The sequence below is a fragment of the Emydura macquarii genome, unplaced genomic scaffold, assembly GCF_026122565.2.
Source record: "Emydura macquarii macquarii isolate MOO-44397 ecotype Brisbane River unplaced genomic scaffold, CSIRO-AGI_Emac_v2 contig_1483, whole genome shotgun sequence".
NCBI classification, from domain to species: Eukaryota; Metazoa; Chordata; order Testudines; family Chelidae; genus Emydura; species Emydura macquarii.
The window spans coordinates 26,867,133-26,885,795 of NW_027131620.1; the positions used below are offsets into that span (position 1 = coordinate 26,867,133).

The window sequence follows — 18,663 nt, forward strand, 5'->3', positions numbered from 1 at the left end:
AGAAGTATGGGTTGGATGAATGGACTATAAAATGGATCGAGAACTGGCTAGAGCATAGGGCTCAACGAGTAGTGATCAATGGCTCCATGTCTAGCTGGCGACCGGTCACAAACGGAGTTCCCCAGGGATTGGTCCTGGGGCCGATTTTGTTCAACATCTTTATTAATGATCTGGAGGATGGGGTAGATTGCACCCTCAGCAAGTTTGCGGACGACACTAAGCTGGGGGGAGTGGTAGATACCCTGGAAGGTAGGGATAGGATACAGAAGGACCTAAACAAACTGGAGGATTGGGCCAAAATAAATCTAATGAGGTTCAACAAAGAAAAGTGCAGAGTCCTCCACTTAGGAAGGAAGAATCCCATGCACAGCTATAGACTGGGGACCGACGAGCTGGGCAGCAGCTCTGCAGAAAAGGACCTGGGGGTAACAGTGGATGAAAAGCTGGATGAGTCAGCAGTGTGCCCTGGTTGTCAAGAAGGCTAATAGCATATTGGGCTGCATTAGGAGGGGCATTGCCAGCAGGTCACGGGAAGTGATTATTCCCCTCTATTCGGCATTGGTGAGGCCGCATTTAGAATATTATGTCCAGTTTTGGGCCCCCCCTACAAAAAGGATGTAGACAAGTTAGAGAGTGTCCAGCGGAGGGCAACAAAAATGATTAGGGGGCTGGAGCACAGGATTTATGAGGAGAGGCTGAGGGAACTGGACTTGTTTAGTCTGCAAAAGAGAAGAATGAGGGGGGATTTGATAGCGGCCTTTAACTACCTGAGGGGGAGTTCCAGGGAGGATGGGGCTAGGCTGTTCTTGGTGGTGGCAGATGACAGAACAAAGAGCAACGGTATCAAGTTACAGGGCAGGAGGTCTAGGTTGGACATTAGGAAAAAGTTTTTCACTAGGAGGGTGGTGAAGCACTGGAATGGGTTACCTAAGGAGGTGGTGGAATCTCCATCCTTAGAGGTTTTTAAGCTGAGGCTTGACAAAGCACTGGCTGGGATGATATAGCTGAGGTTAGTCCTGCTTTGAGCCGGGGGTTGGACTAGATGACCTCCTGAGGTCCCTTCCAACTCTAATATTCTATGATTTTATGATTCTGTATAGAAAGTGAATATGGCTTGAAGCACTCCATGTTGCCCACAACAACTAAACCTACTTTTGATTTTAAAAGTCCACCTTCCTCAAAGCCCAGCTTCTGTTAGATCTTCAGTGAGGTTATAATTCTTCTCTTATGAGATCAGTATTAGCAAGATGATTGCAGCACAATTTCAATTTTAGGACCTCACTGAAGCTCAGGTAAGTAGTAATGACATCTGAGGTATAAAGCTGTTGTAATCCATAGCAATGCTGATTATGGATAACAGAAAACATTAATACAAATATTTTTCAATATAAAGTTGGTGCATTTGGAAGTTTGTTCCAATGTGAAAGTCTTACTCTATATCGGTTTGCAAAGTTCCTGCAATTTATGTATATTTTTTAAACATCAAATGCTTCAGAGCTTTGATTTAAAAAAAAATACAATCCAGCCTGGTAAGCAGCCCTTTGACAAACCAATGGGTGAAAAATTGGGGGAGGAGGAAGGGAGAGAGAACTGGAACAGATTTCAATTTTAGACTTCTCCAATACTATGATAAATAGTTAACATTTTTAAGTCACAAAGAATACCAAAACAATGTTCTTTAACAAATTCAAGTAATATTTCCTTATTATACAAAAGACTGAAACAACACTTTTACAAATAATGACAGAATACTGCAGCTTTTAAAACTTTGTTTGATACGTCAGTATTAATTATCAACCCTTCTGCCCAGATTCTTGCTACCAAAATAAGTGCAACAAGAGTCAAGACTTAATACCATATCTGGGTAATCTTTCACACCCAATGTTCGAAAAGACTGCAACTCCTAGAGAAGAAAGAAATTAGTTTGCTGCGTTCTACAATATACAATAGAAGTATTTAATAAAGCCATTATTTAGAAAATGAAATATATGCGCATTGAATCATGTTTGCAACAAGAAATATGCTAGTGCAAATGGATTAGTATACTACTACTGTTACATGCTAACAAGTATTACTAATCAAAAGCATATTAGTTCTTTATAAAAGCTGTGTCTGCAAGTAAGACTTTTTTTTATTTGAGGGAACTAAACTATCCAGGTTCCTTCAGAGGAAGAAATATAAACTAGGTAGCATAATGTTGAAGACTAATTTTTTTTTCCTTAGCATACTAGTGATATATACTTACTCTATAGTCTGCTATAACCTGTTTTATCCATTCAGACTTCTGGGAGTCAGAACGGATTGTTTGTTAATATTAAAACATCAGGCAAAAAGCAGAGAAGGGGCAGTAAGAGCTGAAGTACAATACAGCACACAAAGCTCTGAGGAAGTTTTAAGTCTAGATAAATCTTCACGAAGACAAGAGACATAATGACTTAAATTCAGAAACTATGTAATTATAGAACGTTACCAAAACATTTTTAAAAAGTGGGTGAAACAGGAGGAGGGGCTAAATTAGTTTCCTAAATGGCACCTAAATAAAACTGGCTTGTTTTTCACCAATGCTGAGCACCTGAAAATCCCATGGACTACAATGATTATTATTAATTTGTATTGTAGTAGCAATACAATCAAAGATCAATGCTTCATAGTAATAAGCTCTGTGCCTCAAAGAGCTTTACAATTAAATTGTTGGTGCTCAGAATCTCTGGAAAAAAAAAAAAAAAAAAAAGGTGACTTACATGGATTTAGAAGCCTGCTTTTGGATGCCCAGTTTACAATTTTTGGCCATACTGTATTAAGCCCAGCATTTCAGAACTGTGTACACATTTGCAGGATGATTCAAGAAAATGTAACAACCATGCACATAACTGGCTAGTTAAAAGTCTAATTTGCCATTTGCAGGTATATGCACTGTGACTTTGGGCAATTTTGTTAGCTCTGCATGAAAAAATACACACAATGCACACAATTCTGAAAATCCAGACCTAAAAGCATAAACAAAGAGTACTTGAAGTCTTCTATTAATTTATGACAGACAGGTGATGTTCTAACTATATACAAAGAAGTGGAAAGATTACCTAGGAACGCATCCACTAAACAGCTGATCCCACGCATGGCACGAAAGAATATTTGAGGCAGATGTTTAAGGCAGGGATACTGATTCAATTCTTGAGTCATTCCACTCACATTCAGAAACTGCTCCTGAAATTTGGGGGTAGAGCTTACAATGGCTGGGTTACTCAAATCCACAGGATTACTACAAAAAAAGGATATATTTTAGTGTACTTGTAGCAATTAATATTTTAACACCCAAATATGCAATCTTTGACAGTCATACAAAATTTGTGTAACTTAAGAAAATTTTAAAAAGACACTCAATTACAGAGGGTTGAATACAATGCTGGCACTTACTAAGGATATTTAAATTACTGCCAGGATTTCAGACCTGTTAAAAAATACCTATAAAGGAAAAATGTGTGCTTTTTTCTTTTCTTATGATTGATATGAAACCCTTGAAAGTTAGGAAGAGTTTGGCAAATGGAGAACTAGCTTAATGGTGACATCAAGAAAGCCAGGAATGACAGGGGAGATTTGAGGGGAAGGGATTTTAGTTACTATTTAAAATTGTTTTTGTTTATTACTAAACACCATAACCGCAATTACTAGTTAAGATATAACAGCTCATTCATAAGATATCTTAGTTCATTGAATTCCTAAAAATTCTTCAGCTAAACCAATGCAGCCCAAACCAGACGTATCTGAATATTTCTGATTAAAAAACAAACAGAGTAAACCTTCCACGTCTTCGTCATAAATCAGAACAAAAAAAGGATGCACACCCATTTAAAAATAATCTTTTGGAGGTCACATTTAACACCCCACTGAGATGAATGAAAGCAATTCTACCTCCTAGAACTATTGTTTTACTCTTCCTGTTTGCAATTTCAAAAAAAAGACAATATTGCATCAGGTCACATTTGGTATTTTTGCCTCCAAACTACAAGTTACGGGGGTTTTGGGGTTTTTTTTAAGCAGATACTTAAATTCTGCCAAAACCAAACGAGCTCAAAGTTGTATAGGAAAAATGTTCTAATGCCCACTCCTAGTCCTTGTTCTCATGGCACTGTCACAATGAGGACTGTTTAGTTAAGCGTCTGAAATGAATAAAGACTACATTAGTTCTCTCTCTCTGCTGAGATAACTTCACTCGTATCCAACATGGATTTGGCGATATTCTTCCATGCTTTATTTATACCATGTTCAGTTATGACTATTACCTTACCTCAGCATATGTAAAAAGCGAAACCAAGTCTGTGCAATGCACTCGTTATCCATTTCAGGAGGAATCAGACTGGCATCTTCATCAGGAATTTTAAATGGCGGAAATGAAGGTCCATATGTAAAACGCAGCAATCTAGGGAACAAATCAGTAAGGCTATCATTGCATTAGTACTCCTAAATACAGTGCAAGTGTGAGATTTGTAAAAAGATGTACCATATTGCCAAACACACGTAAAATAAAAAGCTAATTACAAACCTTACTAAATAAATCATCAACTCCTTTTTACAGTCATCCATTTAAAATTAATCATGAATCCATTTACCCTCTCTACCCCACCTTTCTCAAAAGCTTCAGCCTGTAGCCTTGTAACAGGCATGAAGGTCAGTGACCTTGGACTCTGTCAGATCAAGGGAAAGTATGCCAGGGACCCTGTGTGAAAACACTCTGCCAGCACACCTCTGCAGTTTAAAGCAGGGGACTATCAGCTTGTGTGCCATGTGTGTTTTTAACTGACAAGTATCACACAAGAGACAGTTTCAAGTAATTAGGTCCCAAACCACTTAGGGCTTTATTGGTTGAATCAACACATTGAATTACACCTGGAAACAGAGAGAGCCAGTGCAGATCACAGGTGTGATATACACTCTCCATGAGGTGCCAAGCTTAGCAACCAGACCCACTACAATATGCAGAAGCTGGAGTCTCCAAATGGTATTGAAGCATAGCCCCACAGAGCACATTACAATGATCCAATCTCAAGGTGGTAAAAGGCCTGGAAAAGTGAGATGAGGTCACAGTTGGAAAGAGTGGCCAAGCAGTGATGGAACAAACCTTTCTTGGCTACTTGCACTGTCTGACCATCTGGAAGAAACTTGGGATCTAACCTGCTACCTCTAACTCCTCTATCTTGCGAGCCCATGAGAAATGGTAGATTCTCCAACCAGTTTTGTCTTATTCTTCTCCAAATTGAGTGCTTGACCCCTAGCTTCAATCTCAAGTTTTCATTCATCTTAGGCTCCTTGCCCTCAACACAAAACATGCTTTGGTCTCTCCGTGATCTGAAAAAAACCTCAGTTGACTTTTTCCACTCCACCTAGTGCCCCATCAGAGCTAACAGAGAGTTCTGTCCACAACCAATCTGGAATGAGCCCTAGTCTGTTCATTTTTACAGCCTCATGGCAAGCCACACTTTTCGTAGCAGAAAATTAGTTATAATAGGAAGGGCAGAAAAGAAGGAAAGAAAATCAAGTCTAAGAGACCAAACCATAGGACAGCAACAGCAAAAGTCCAAAAGGGTGATTATGCTTTTCTTGAGATTGTATTTTCATACCTAGACATTACAGTGATTTGCAGCTGGTAAATGCTGAAGACAGATTCATGCTGGGCAGTAATTTAATTGTTTTTAAAGTAAAAGCTATGTTAAAGCTGTACCAAGGCTTAACTCTTGAACCAGTTCCTCTAGCACAATGAGAGTGTCTTCACTGCAGAGTTAACTCAGGTGATCAGAACTCAAGTTCGCCTAGCCCAGATCTGAAAAACATACCGCAAAACTCTACCCAAGTTACTCTCACCTGTGTCTCTCACTAGTGGTGGTGGAGGAACACCCTATGGTTCTTTGTGCTGCAATAAGCAGAGCAGCACGGATTCTTTCCCAGTGAATTGTGGGAGAACTTGTCTTTCCTTCTGAGCACCCGGGTGGAATTGTGGGAAGGCACTGGAAGACTACCAGCACTTGAACTGGTAACCCACCAACTTTGCAGTGAGGACACAGGCTAAAAATCACTCAAGTGAAAGCAGAACCTGAACCTAACTTATACCCCAGCATGACCAGCTAGCCTGGGTTTAGAGCAGCACCAAACTTGGGTGAAAGGTTTGTTTCTTTGGTGAGAGAGGATAAAGGGAAACACCTGAGTAAGAATCCCAGTTAACTCTGCAGTGAAGACATACTCTTAGATACCAAAATATTAAGATTTCACATATACAGGCACTCCTGTGTGACTAGTCAAGCACCACTGTTTTAATTCAGGAAATCTACTCTGAGCATACTATTAGCACTCAAATTCAGGCTAATTTGTTTATTAAAAAGACATTTTACCCTTTGGACCTTGGATTACAATTTCTTTAGGCTAAAGGTACTAATGCAGACTTGAAGCATGATTGAGCTTAAGGTTAGCATCAAAAAACCACAGCTCTTTATATACAAGATTTAAGTAAACAAATCCTCAACAGAAGAAATACATTCTACACAAATATCACATAGAACCTACAGGTTACTCTATATCAGTGGCATTAAAACTGTTAGACATCAGAGGGCAATAAGATCTGGGCATAAAATGTATGGAGCAGCTGTGGAACAGAACACTGATGCAGACTTTAAGGGAGTCAACTGTTCTTTTCAAACCAATTAATCATAAAACATGTCATATCTATTACATAATCGTACATCTAAGCAACTAAAAATAGCCAGAAGAATTGTGTATTTAGTTGCGAGAAATAAAAGACACCACACAAATATATGTGGATGAGCAGCTGTACAGCATGAATAACCTAGACATTTTTTCATATTTTAAGAAGCAACTGGACTACAGACATTTTCCTGGAGTTGAGCTGAAAGCTACAGTAGACATGAAAAAAAGTCACAACACTGGAACATTATATGTAACATTCAAAGTTTTATAATAATAGAGATATTAAGATTATACACAGACAAAAAGGTAATGACCATACAACTGAACTGTTCACTTGTGGAATGCTTACATTTACTAAACGTATTGAGGGTAAAAAAAATCCATAGAACCACACTTTCCAGATATTGATGTTCACCTGAGTTTAGTAGGTATTTGCTTTGCTTATTCAAAAGATTTTGGAGGAGATGCTCATTATTCAAATGTGTTACGGTCTGCAAAAGAGTGATCGACTATATGATCATGTAGTTATTCTGTGACTATTGGAATATATTTGGCTTTTTAAAACTGCATTCCACAAATGAACAGAAAATACAAAGCTATGAAAGACTCAATCAACACAGGGAAAACTAAACTGGTGGAACAACATGCACAATAAGTGGGCTCAGCAAAAGGTCAGTTTCTTCTGGGATTTTACCTACCTGGCAGTGAGGGCACAAATAACCTTGCTCCACTGCTCCACTACAGCAGGGTGATGCCGCCAGTTGGCCACCATTTCTTTGGCAGTTTTCCAATAAGGGGGTGTAGGAAAGCATCGGGTGCAAGCTAGCAACCACACCTCAAACAGCACGCCAATCAGCTTCTCAGCCAGAGTCTCAGCAATGCCACCTTACACAAGAACAAAATAAATGTTGAAAGTCATTTAAGATGCTGGATCTCTTTCAGCCATCTCCCCTAGGAAACCCTATTGATCTTAAAGGAATCTCATGGCTTTCATGCTCATAGTAACACTTTGAATTTGTTTAGATTTCATCTTATAAGAAATGGTTAAATACCATTAAATCTATTCTGATCTACAAGAGTACTGTTTCCTTACTTTCTACATGTGCATCCACGTTTTTAAAAAAGTCCCAATGTTATAATTGATAGTACAATGCCTAGCCAAATAATTAATGAGAACACCTGTGCAACAGAGGGAAAACTGAGGATTCACCAACTTAGACATGTTATCACAGCAATACATCAGTGTTCTCTCACTCGAGAGATACCTGACCATACGCATATTAGTTTACAGGTGGGAAGGTATTGACGTGTCTTCACATTGCCTCTAGAGGAAAGAAAGGTAATACAGAGCTAACAGAGAGCCTCATGGGACACCCAGACAGAAAACCCAGTAATCTGAGTTTATAGCTAGATTGACAGTCAGATGTCTTGCAGCAGTATGTTTTGTCAATTCAGACAAGACAAATTGTTTAAGTAGGCTCAATTTCAGACTATCCAACCTTCAGAGTTTAAATACTAGAGATAGATTGATGTTTCTACATAGCCACCAACGACTTTTATAGTTTAACAACATGAAAATGAACTACACTGTGGCACAAAACCTTATATACATAAGAGGAGCAAATGAAAAAGTTAGATACAAACCTTGCACAGTTGGAGCTCCCAGAAGAATGTCATTAATCTGTAGGAGAAACAACAACAACACCTCCCAGGTTTCTCGAGCCATGATGGTTGACTCATGAGCCAATTTCTGGACAGCCTTCAAAACCTGCAAGCACAGTCTAATCTGACTGGACCCCGGGTCCTGCCTACAAGAGAAGAACACTACTTGAGGGTTTGTTTTTTGTTTTTTAAGAAAGGAACCTATAGCTTTGTGATCGACTACAGTATCTAAAATTCACTTTATTATATGTAAGAGAACTTCAAATGTTGATATTATTGAACCAACATCAAGAACTTGAGTCAAAGTATCCCTGGGAATCCTAACTCTGCCCCAGTAGAGCAAAGTATACACTAATCTTTCATTACATGACCACACTACTCAACACATATGCACTCATACAAAATGCTATACAATGTACACATTTATAGTTAAAGTACAGCTCTTTTGCATTACATTCCCATTGGTAAGCAAATGGCACATCACTTAATGCTGTGAGATCATATAAAACACTATCAAAGGCATAAGGACACATACGGGGGAGGCAGGAAGACAATTAAAGTGTGGTATGTACTTTTTGTTTATTCCGGGCACATGTAAATTACAAAGCTTAACAAATAAACCAGTTTCAATTTTCCTCACCCATTCATCCCAGGAATGAAGAGTTTCACCCTACTCCTGTCAATATTTATATTACAATAGGCAGGGGGACCTTATTGTGCAATGTATCATAGAAACATGGACAATGATGTGATCCTGCTCCCAAGAGTTTATGACCTAAGAAGGGTATTTTGAAGTCACTTATATTGGCAGAGATGAAGGAGCTGACTCTCACATTAAGTATTTCTTAAAATAGCAGAGAGAGCAAAAGGATCCTGTCATTCTCTTTGTGGAGGATTCACAGATTAGACTGACTCGATACCTCACAGGTCACCAAAAAGGAGCCCACTTTTCCAAAATAGCTATGCCAGACAAAGCTGCACCTGAACATTATGAAGATGCCAAGACTCACTTATGGCGAGATAAGTAATTTAGAAGAAAAGTGTTGTATTGAGAAGCAGGAGAGAAGGTTGCTGGCAAATTTGGTTGGCTTCTTCACCATCCCCCTCCAACACCTTCTACCCTCAACTGAACATAAGCCCAAAACTATCTAAACTTCTAAAAAATTCTAGAAGTCACTGGAACAGAAAAAGCTGATTAAGGAGGTCCTCTGCACAAACAGAAAGCTTTCATGGAAGCCTGATTTTTAATACATTAAGCTTTTAGGGCTAGCCCACCATGAAAATATTATTGGCTCTCTGACAGATTACAGCAGAGTAAGTTTTGATGAGATTGAAGGGGTAGAGAAATCCAGACAAAAAGCCATTTTGTGAAATACAAAGATGATAGGACAAAAGCTTTTCCATAGCACCAGCCATTATGTCTTCACTTAATTTTTTTATGATAGGATGCCATTTAACGCAACATAGCAAGTTTATAGCATGCAGCTGTTAGGCACGAATCTTACCTGATTAGAAAGGGCAAGGCAAAGCACTCACTCCATGCTCACACATTCAGGACAGATTTTTGTGATGGAGGCAAACAATTTGAAGGAGCAACAAATTAAGGAGAATTTGTAAAGAACTTTTTCTTACAGAAAAGAGAAATTTGGGTCAGATTAAGGGATTTCAGCAGGGCACCACTGGTAAAAGATGCCCCAAACATACTTTTAAGAGAGGATCTGCCACAGTCTGAACAAGCCTGTGTGGCACTGGAGTATTATCTGACTAATAACTGCCATCACTATTGGTTTTTAGTAATTCAATGCTTCTTGAATCAAACCAGGTACCTGGGGTTAAGGTTCAATTCATTAGCACAATTCAGAGGCTGACATGAGAGGGAAGGATGTAGGTGATTTCTTTCTGGCTGATCAGCCAACTAGAAACAATTCAAGTTCATCTTCCCCTCCTCTCTCTCTCATTCATTGCTATTACTCTAGGCACTATTTCAGGGCTACTGGTCTCAAAAGTGAGCCTAGATGAACTGTTTTAGCACTGTAGCTATTGCTGAGATTGACTCTATATATATGCTGTTTTAGGGGACTAAATGCTGGTCTGAGTATTATAAAGTGTTTATCATCCCTGGTTTATATTTTAGGATATCAAGCCTTTATACCTGTCTGTTCTTTACCTGATGTTTCAAGTCTGCTCATTTGCAACCCATTAGATGGACTCAGAATAGCCACCCTTCCTCATGGATTCATCTCCTAGAGGGAGTATGTGCACTTGATCTACTTTAGATGTCAGCAGCCTCTTATCACAATTCTGAACTATTGCACCCCCAGCACCCCATAGCTGCATTACTTCTTGGGGATGGGGGAAGGAAACTATTTCATCAGGAACCCCAGTAAGAAAAGGTATTTATGGTGTGGATTGAATGCTGTAATACAGTAATACTTTTATTCCACAAAAAGAGGGGATAGGAAATATTCTTCTGAATTCTATCCCCACCACCACTCCCCATTAGTATCTGAGCCTCTCCCACTTATTTGAAAGTCAGAATTGTATTCCCCCCCCCCCCCCTTCCTTCCTAGCCTGCAGAAAGAACATTTCATGGGCAGTGTATGTACACACACCCCCTACTGAGAACCACTACAAGAGCTCAGCTTTGCATTTTCCTTTGCATATGGCAGACCCTGCAGTCATTTTTAGCTTGCACTGGAGTAAATTCTAGGCCAACTCCTGGGAAAACTGTATTCCACCTTTGATTTTGGCTCTTTTTTTTTTTTTTTTTGGGGGGGGGGGGAGGGGGGGGTAGAGAGAAGGAGGGAGAAAATGGGCTTGAAAATGAAGTGCATCTGCCAGCAATCCTGAGTAGGTGCTGTCCCACTACAGTGGGGCAGCAGGAAGCAACTTTTGCTTTTCTCCCAGGAGACGGGGTGGTTGCTCTCACCCACTGCCTGGGCACTGCTTATTCCTCTCCCAGAAGCCAACAGCTCCAGCTCTTACCTCCTTGCAGCAATTTGTCAGCTGGTCATGGCAGTGGGGAGAGCGCGGGAGGAGAAAGAGGGTAAAACCTGGCACTAAATGGAAACAAAAAACAGGACACTGAGCTGCCACAAGCAGCCAAGATGAGACAGAGATCAGTCCCTGGAAGGCAGGGGAAGAAATTATAGGGAGCTAGTAAGTGTCATATGTGACAGAGTGAGCCCATCATTTCTCACATACACCAGGGTACAGAGACTACGGGCTAGTTATTTGCATTCTACATAGGTTAGGTACCATTCCTCTGAACTCTGACAACCTGGATCTAAATTCTGTAGCCTGGTACCTGGATTTGTAGCCTCTGGGGGAAATCATGGAATTTCTGTGGAAGCATCTCATACAATGTACCTGGTGTTTTTATTTAACAAAATATGAAAATGTAATCCACACAGTAGGGCATTAGTTATCTGGATAGTAAATTCATCTGATTTTAGGCAGGCTCCCTAATTTTCATTGGTCACAGAATTTTATGTTGACAGTGCGAAGCTGCAAGTTTTGGCAGTGAGGCAGGAACCAGTGGGGGCTTTTGGCACCTAGAGAGGCCTGGGAGGCAATTGGGATTAGCACAGTATTTTAACAAGAGCACCCAGCTAATCAGCAGTGAAACAGAATGTGATTTAGGTCATCACCAGACATGTGAATCTGTACTAAGATGAATAGAGAATTTCACACCTCTCAGAACTACTGTCCCAGGCTCCTTACAGACTCTTGTAGACAACAACACCTAAAGATACACTTGGGTTGTGATTTCAAAGTTTTCAGTGCAGCTTCAAAGGCTGGGTAGGGCTCGTAGTTGCTATCATACAATTTTTTTTAAACTGATAAAAGGAGCCTAATTTTCACGTGATTTTTCTCAGCCCTTACCCTTCTCAGAAGGCAGCATCTTAAAATTAACCAGAATTCAAGTCTCCTTGACACCATTACTGCATAGTAAATGTAATACCGTTGGAAGGCTAGCCCATGGCTAAAGCATTAGCCTAGTAATTGGGAAACTTTGGCTCAAGTCCCTGCTCCATCAAACACCTTGCACAATCCTTGCAAGACTTTCTCTCTCTGCACCTTAGTGCCCCCATCTGTAAAATGGAGAGAGCAGCACTTCCCTGTCTCAGAGTGTGGTGAGGATAAATCGATTAAAGATTGTGAAGCACTCACTGCTGAAGAGGGGGCCAGTAGGACTGCCTACATGCAACTGAAACTGCTAAATATTTCTTTTATACCCGCCACAAATATTATTTTATCTTGAAGGATAACTATCCTATTTTAGATACCATTCTTCTTTGGCTTGCAAGACCAGTTTATGAAATCTCACCTACCACAACAGGCACTGACAAACTGTGCCATCACAGAGCACCTAAGCAGGGATCAGTCTCATGACAAAAAGACAATATAATAAAGTAGTGTAATCATTTAGTGCCTTTGTGAAATTCCCCTACTTGTTGCTTGAGGCTGCACGTAAGAGAATGGGTCTGGGGATTTCTCTGGAGGCTGCTTGTTCTTGTGAACTAGTGGACCATGGGGTTTTTTGTTTGTTTGCTTGTTTAAGTGTCTGACCACCATCTTATGTATACTTCGGACCTTGCTTTAATATAAACAAAAATGCCATTTCCACTTCTGGTCCGAGACTATTATTAAATATTCAGGTATTAGAATTTGAAGCATGTTACAGAACATCCTTCTGTCTTGTACTATAGATCTGATCACACAGATTAGCCTTACGGTCTAATCCTTCACTAATAGCTAGAGCTGGTTGTGGGAAGTGCTCACTGTAGGGCCATGAAGTGAACTCACTATACAGGCATGCAATCAAGAATCGTATTTCAATCTGTGCTAATACAGCCTGCAATGCAGATGGCCTATGCACTAAAACATTTATTAAACAGACACGTGAACTGATTTGTGTGCTTGGTGATAGATAAGTATAATTTTGGAGTCAGCCACTGACAAAAGATACTCCCCTCTTCTTTCTCATTCAATACCTGTGGAAATGTTTGAACAGCTCCTACATGTATACATTCTCATAATGGCCCAACTGTTTTTAGTCACTACATCAGTGTGGATTCAAAGTATTGTAAACACATGAATGGTGGTTGCTGTAGCCAAGTAACTCTAGAACCCATGTATTCAACAGCAGCTTCAAGAATACAGATGTGATTTTTCAGCATTTTTGCTTCAAACACCCAGAAGTGTTTACCTCTTCAAGTTAACCCTCCCTATGAATAAGTTTTTAGAACAAAGACTAGGATCATCTTTATCATTTCATCACACATAGCATTTCCTAAAGTATATTTCTGTGCCCTGTGTTACGCTACCATCAACTGTTCCACATTCCAAATCTAGTATGTCAGCAGAGTACAAAGTTTTCCAGTCTGCATAAAACTGATGTAAATTGACACCTGCTCAAGCTTCTGACCAGTCAGCGCAAACAAAGTAATCTAACTTTTAACGTTGCACTTGAAATTAAGACTTTGCCAACAGTTCTTAAATCTTAAACTGTGTGCTAAATTAGCTTGAGCCAAGATTAACTTCATTTTTTGGTTTCACTTGTAGAATATTTCATAATTTCTAAAACTGAAATCCATATTCAGTGAGTGAATAAGAGGGGATAGAACAAGATGGCAATTATTTATTTATTTGTTTGTTTTTTGTTTTTGAAGTTCCCATGTTGTATTTTATGGTGCAGTTTAGTAACTAGAGGGTTTTTTTGGACAAAATTGATAGTTTCTGTATTCGTTTCCACGGATTTCACATGAGCAGCAAAGCCAACATGTATCTGTAGAGAATCAATTCTAAAATTCTTGCATCCACTTACAAAAGAATATCCCTGATCAAAAAGCTTCCCATGCTGCCTATAAATAAAAATCATGTCATCTGTATGACATGAACCCCACTGATATTTCAATATCATGAATTTTGGAAAACAAAATTCATAGATATTAATAGAAGAAGCAATCATGATAATCTATCCTGAGCTTCCTCATATCCCAGGCCAACAAATCTCACTCAGTGTTTCCTGCATCAAGCGCATAATTTCTTTTACAGCTATAGCTTCTCTTTCAGGAAGATATTCAGTTTTAGTTTAAAGACTGCAATGGACGTTGTGGTGGGGTGGGCCTACTCCACCCTGTGGGTCCTGCGCTTTTCCGGCCACGCCAGTGGTGCAGCTGGGAGGGGAGCAAGGGGGGGGAGGGCCCGCCGGTCCCACCCGCTACCCTGGACCGACCCAGGGCCCCTGCAAGGAGTGGTCTCACACTGCTTAGTCCCTGAGACCAACTACCTTCCCTGGGTCGCCTGTCCACAGCCCCACTGCTTGTGGCCTGCTCCCTGGTACCAGTGTGAAAGATTGTTCTGCCTTCCCCAGCTGGACCCTTTCTGTCCCTGGTTTGGTGGCAGCAATGGAGGGTAGTCCCAAGCTCTGTAGCTGCAGCAGGGCAGGGCAGGGCAGCTCCGCTCTGCTCCACTGTGCTCTGATCTGCTTTCTCTGCTCCGGCTGTTAACTCCCTTTCAGCCTTCTTGGCCTGCCTGGAGTGGAGGCTTTTATCTGCTGGGGCAGTTACTTTGATAGGCCCCAGGTGGCCTAATTGGCCCAATTACCTTGAAATAGCCTCCAGCTGGGTTACCCAGGGAATAGGGCTTTATGGAGCCTGGGGCTAATATACATGCCTTCCAGCACCCTTTCATAACCATTTGGCCTCACCCTGTCACACATCCTCCCCCCCTGCTCAAGCCCCCCGGGTTGGGCAACTTGGGACATCATACAGTGAACTCTGGACAGGCCATCGGCATTCACGTGGCGACATCCTGCCCTGTGCTGTATGGTGAACCGGAAAGGTTGGAGGGACAAGAACCACCGGGTCACCCGTGCATTTTTCTCCCTGTTCCGCTGCATCCACTGGAGGGGAGCGTGATCGGTCACCAGGGTAAAGTGGCGTCCCAGCAGGTAGTAGCAGAGTGCCTCCATAGCCCACTTAACGGCAAGGTACTCCTTTTCCACTACTGCATACCTCTGCTCCCTGGGGAGGAGCTTCCTGCTGAGGTACATAATGGGGTGTTCCTCGTCACCCACCATCTGCGACAGGACCGCACCCAACCCCACCTCCGAGACGTCAGTCTGCAGAATAAATTCCTTTGTAAAGTCAGGGGCGAGGAGTATGGGGTTACTGCAGAGGGCTGTCCGTAAGTCTGTGAAGGCTTCCTCTGCCACCGTGGTCCATTGTACCACGTCTGGGCCCTGGCCTTGATCAGGTCTGTCATGGGGCTGGCTCTGGAGGCGAAATGGGGGATGAACCATCGATAGTACCCGACCACCCCTAAAAATGCTCGGACTTGCTTCTTTCGGTTGGGCCGGGGCCATTTCTGGATAGCTTCCAGCTTGTTGAGTTGGGGTCTCACTGTGCCCCTCCCTACGATGTATCCAAGGTATCTAGCCTCAGCTAGACCAATGGCACACTTGGTGGGATTTGCAGTGAGGCCAGCCCGCCTTAAAGTGTGCAATACCCCTTCCACCTTCCTCAGATGTGTCTCCCAATCTGGGGTATGAATGACTATGTCATCCAGATACGCAGCAGCATAGTCAGCATGGGGGTGTAAAAGCTTGTCCATTAGGCGCTGGAAGGTGGCTGGGGTCCCACACAGTCCAAAGGGGAGGACTGCATACTGGAACAACGCATCTGGTGTCGAATATGCCGTCTTTTCTTTTGCCTCTGTAGCTAGTGGGATTTGCCAATATCTCTTGGTCAAATCCAGGATAGTCAGAAATCGGGCCTTGCCCACTCGGTCCACGAGCTCATCTATACGGGGCATGGAGTATGCGTCAAACCGAGATACCTCGTTTAGCCGGCGGACGTCATTGCAGAACCTCGTACTGCCGTCCAGCTTCAGTACTAGCACGATTGGGCTACACCACTGACTATGGGATTCTTCTATGACCCCCATTTCCAACATCTTTTTGACCTCAGCCTTAATCTCCTTTCTCTTGGCCTTGGGTACTCAGTAGGGTCTCATCATAACCCTGGCCCCAGGGCTGGTGATAATGTGGGCCTGGGCTAGTCGTGAAGACATCTTGGTTCCGGGCTACCATCTCTGATGCCTCGGCCTTTTGGTTTGGGTGAAGGTCATACATGCTTCTCGGGCCTTCCAGGGTTTTAATAAATTAATGTGGTGGATTTGCTCTTGCTTCCGGTGCCCCGTTTGCTGTACTTTATAGTTGGTCTCTCCCACAGGCTCGACCATTTCATAGGGACTCTGCCACTGGGCCAACAGTTTGCTCTTGGCGGTAGGTACCAGGATCATCACCTGGTCTCCTGGCTAGAATCGTCGAACCTTGGCATGGTGATAATAGTGGACTTGCTGGGCCCCCTGGGCTTTCTCTAAATGTTACCTCACAATGGGGGTGACTCGGGCTACCCGGTTCCTCATCTGGAGCACATGATCGATGACGTTCTTTCCCGGAGCGGGCTCCTCCTCCCAGGTTTCCCTGGCTATGTCCAAGATGCTCTGGGGGTGGCACCCATACAGTAGTTCAAAGGGGGAGAACCCCGTGGAGGCCTGGGGAACCTCCAGGATGACAAACATAAGGTACAGCAGCAGGGCATCCCAGTCCTTGCCGTCTTGGCTCACCACCTTCTTGATCATGGCTTTGAGGGTCTTATTGAACCTCTCTCAACCAGGCCATCCATGTGGGGGTGGTAAACGGAGGTCCGTAGGGCTCGTACCCGTGGGAGAGTGCACAAGTCCTTCATTAGCTTCGACATAAATGGGGTCCCTTGATCCGTTAGCATCTCCTTGGGTAGCCCCACCCAGGCAAAAATCTTCACTAACTCAGTTGCGATCACTTTAGAAGTGGTACTCTGCAAGGGCACAGCTTCTGGGTACCTGGTAGCGTAATCGAGGACGACAAGTATGTGTTGGTGTCCCCTAGCTGTTTTCTCCAAGGGACCCACTAGGTCCATAGCAATACGCTTGAATGGGATCTCAATGATGGGTAGGGGCACTAAAGGAGCCCGCAAGCGAGGCTGGGGGCTGTGTAGCTGGCACTCAGGGCAGGTGGCGCAATAGCGCCGAACTTCCTCGTGTATACCTGGCCAAAAAAACCTCCGCAGGATTCGGGCCAGGGCCTTTTCTATGCCCAAGTGCCCCCCAAAGAGGTGACTGTGGGCTAAGCTCAGCACGGTGTTTTGGTGCTTCCGAGGCACCAGAAGCTGCAGCACTCGCTCCCCGCTTGTCTCCGTGGCCTGATACAGCAGGTTCCCCTTTACCGTAAAGTACGGCCCTGGGCCCCGAGTTCTTCCCTCCACTGGGACTCCATCAATCTCGGCCAATTCCTTTCTGGTGTTGATATATCTTGGGATGTTGGCCTGGTCTCGACCGAAATTTTCTTGCACTGTTCCTAGTGGTCCCAGCTCCATGGGACCGGCCTCCACCCCAGCTTCTGGTTCGGCGCAACTCGGCTCGGGGTCTGCTTCGGGGCCTTCTTCCCCCAGGGCCGTTTCTCTAGCTGCTGCCCAGGTCTGTCTGCCTAACATGGCAGGCTTCAGCCCCTGGGCCAGAATTCTGGTGCCCAGAGCCTTAGCTACCCTCCTTTCAGCCCTGGTCTTTCGGCCCTTCCCTGGGGCTGGAAATAGATCCTGGACGATCTCAGAGAACATCAGGGGGTGGTCATTGGGGGAGGGGGCCCGCCCAGTGGTTTCAAGTTCCTCCCCACTCCGACCCCTCCGGGGGAAGGAGGGTCCCAAAGCCCGGGAAGTCCCTTCCTGTGAGAACTAGGTATGGGAGCCTAGGAACCACTCCTGCTGTCACTCTGGTGACCCCTTCCTGAACTTCGATGTTCACTGGGATGGTAGGGTAGTAGCTTACGGACCCATGGACACACATCGCCCCTGTGTGTTTAGCTTGTGCTAATTGGCTGTGCTTCACCAATTTTCCCCGAGATGAGCATAATGGCACGCCGAGTCTACCAGTGCCAGGTTCTTGACTCCGTTCAGCTTCACAGGCCTCATGTATCTGTGGGGGGTTAGAGCGACCCCTATGAGGTAGATTAGGCTGCAGGAGCCCGGCCAGGTTCCCAGGTTGCACTGCATGGGTTCTTCAGCGTTGGGACACTGGGCAGCTATCTGTCCCCACTCCCCACACACATAGCATCGGTAGGGGGCCCTAGGCACCCCTTTGTCCTTTGGGCTAAGGGGTCTGGCTCTATCCTCCCTGCCCGCATCACTCTGCCACTTGGTGGCCTCCAGAGGGCCCTCAGTTTCCTTTGTCTTCCACCGGGGCCTCCCCAGTTTCTCGGGCATC

The 18,663-nt window shown here is 43.3% G+C and overlaps 1 protein-coding gene across 8 annotated transcripts in view; it reads right to left on the reverse strand.

The window, feature by feature from the left end:
* The window catches only part of RALGAPB (Ral GTPase activating protein non-catalytic subunit beta), a 130,698-nt gene that overhangs the window by 96,945 nt on the left and 15,090 nt on the right, over positions 1–18,663 (reverse strand). For 6 of the 8 annotated variants that reach the window (XR_010921038.1, XM_067554526.1, XM_067554524.1 and 3 more), the window contains exons 4-7: positions 8,338–8,501; positions 7,392–7,578; positions 4,286–4,417; positions 3,081–3,259 (exon numbers count right to left, since the gene is read on the reverse strand). Coding sequence is in view for 5 of the 8 variants with exons in the window: in XM_067554526.1 (XP_067410627.1) it covers positions 3,081–3,259; positions 4,286–4,417; positions 7,392–7,578; positions 8,338–8,501 (662 nt within the window). In the remaining 3 variants the exon portion in view is untranslated. Of the gene's footprint in view, positions 1–3,080; positions 3,260–4,285; positions 4,418–7,391; positions 7,579–8,337; positions 8,502–18,663 lie in introns of those variants that run through there. The other 2 variants (XM_067554530.1, XM_067554529.1) reach the window with 2 other exon arrangements.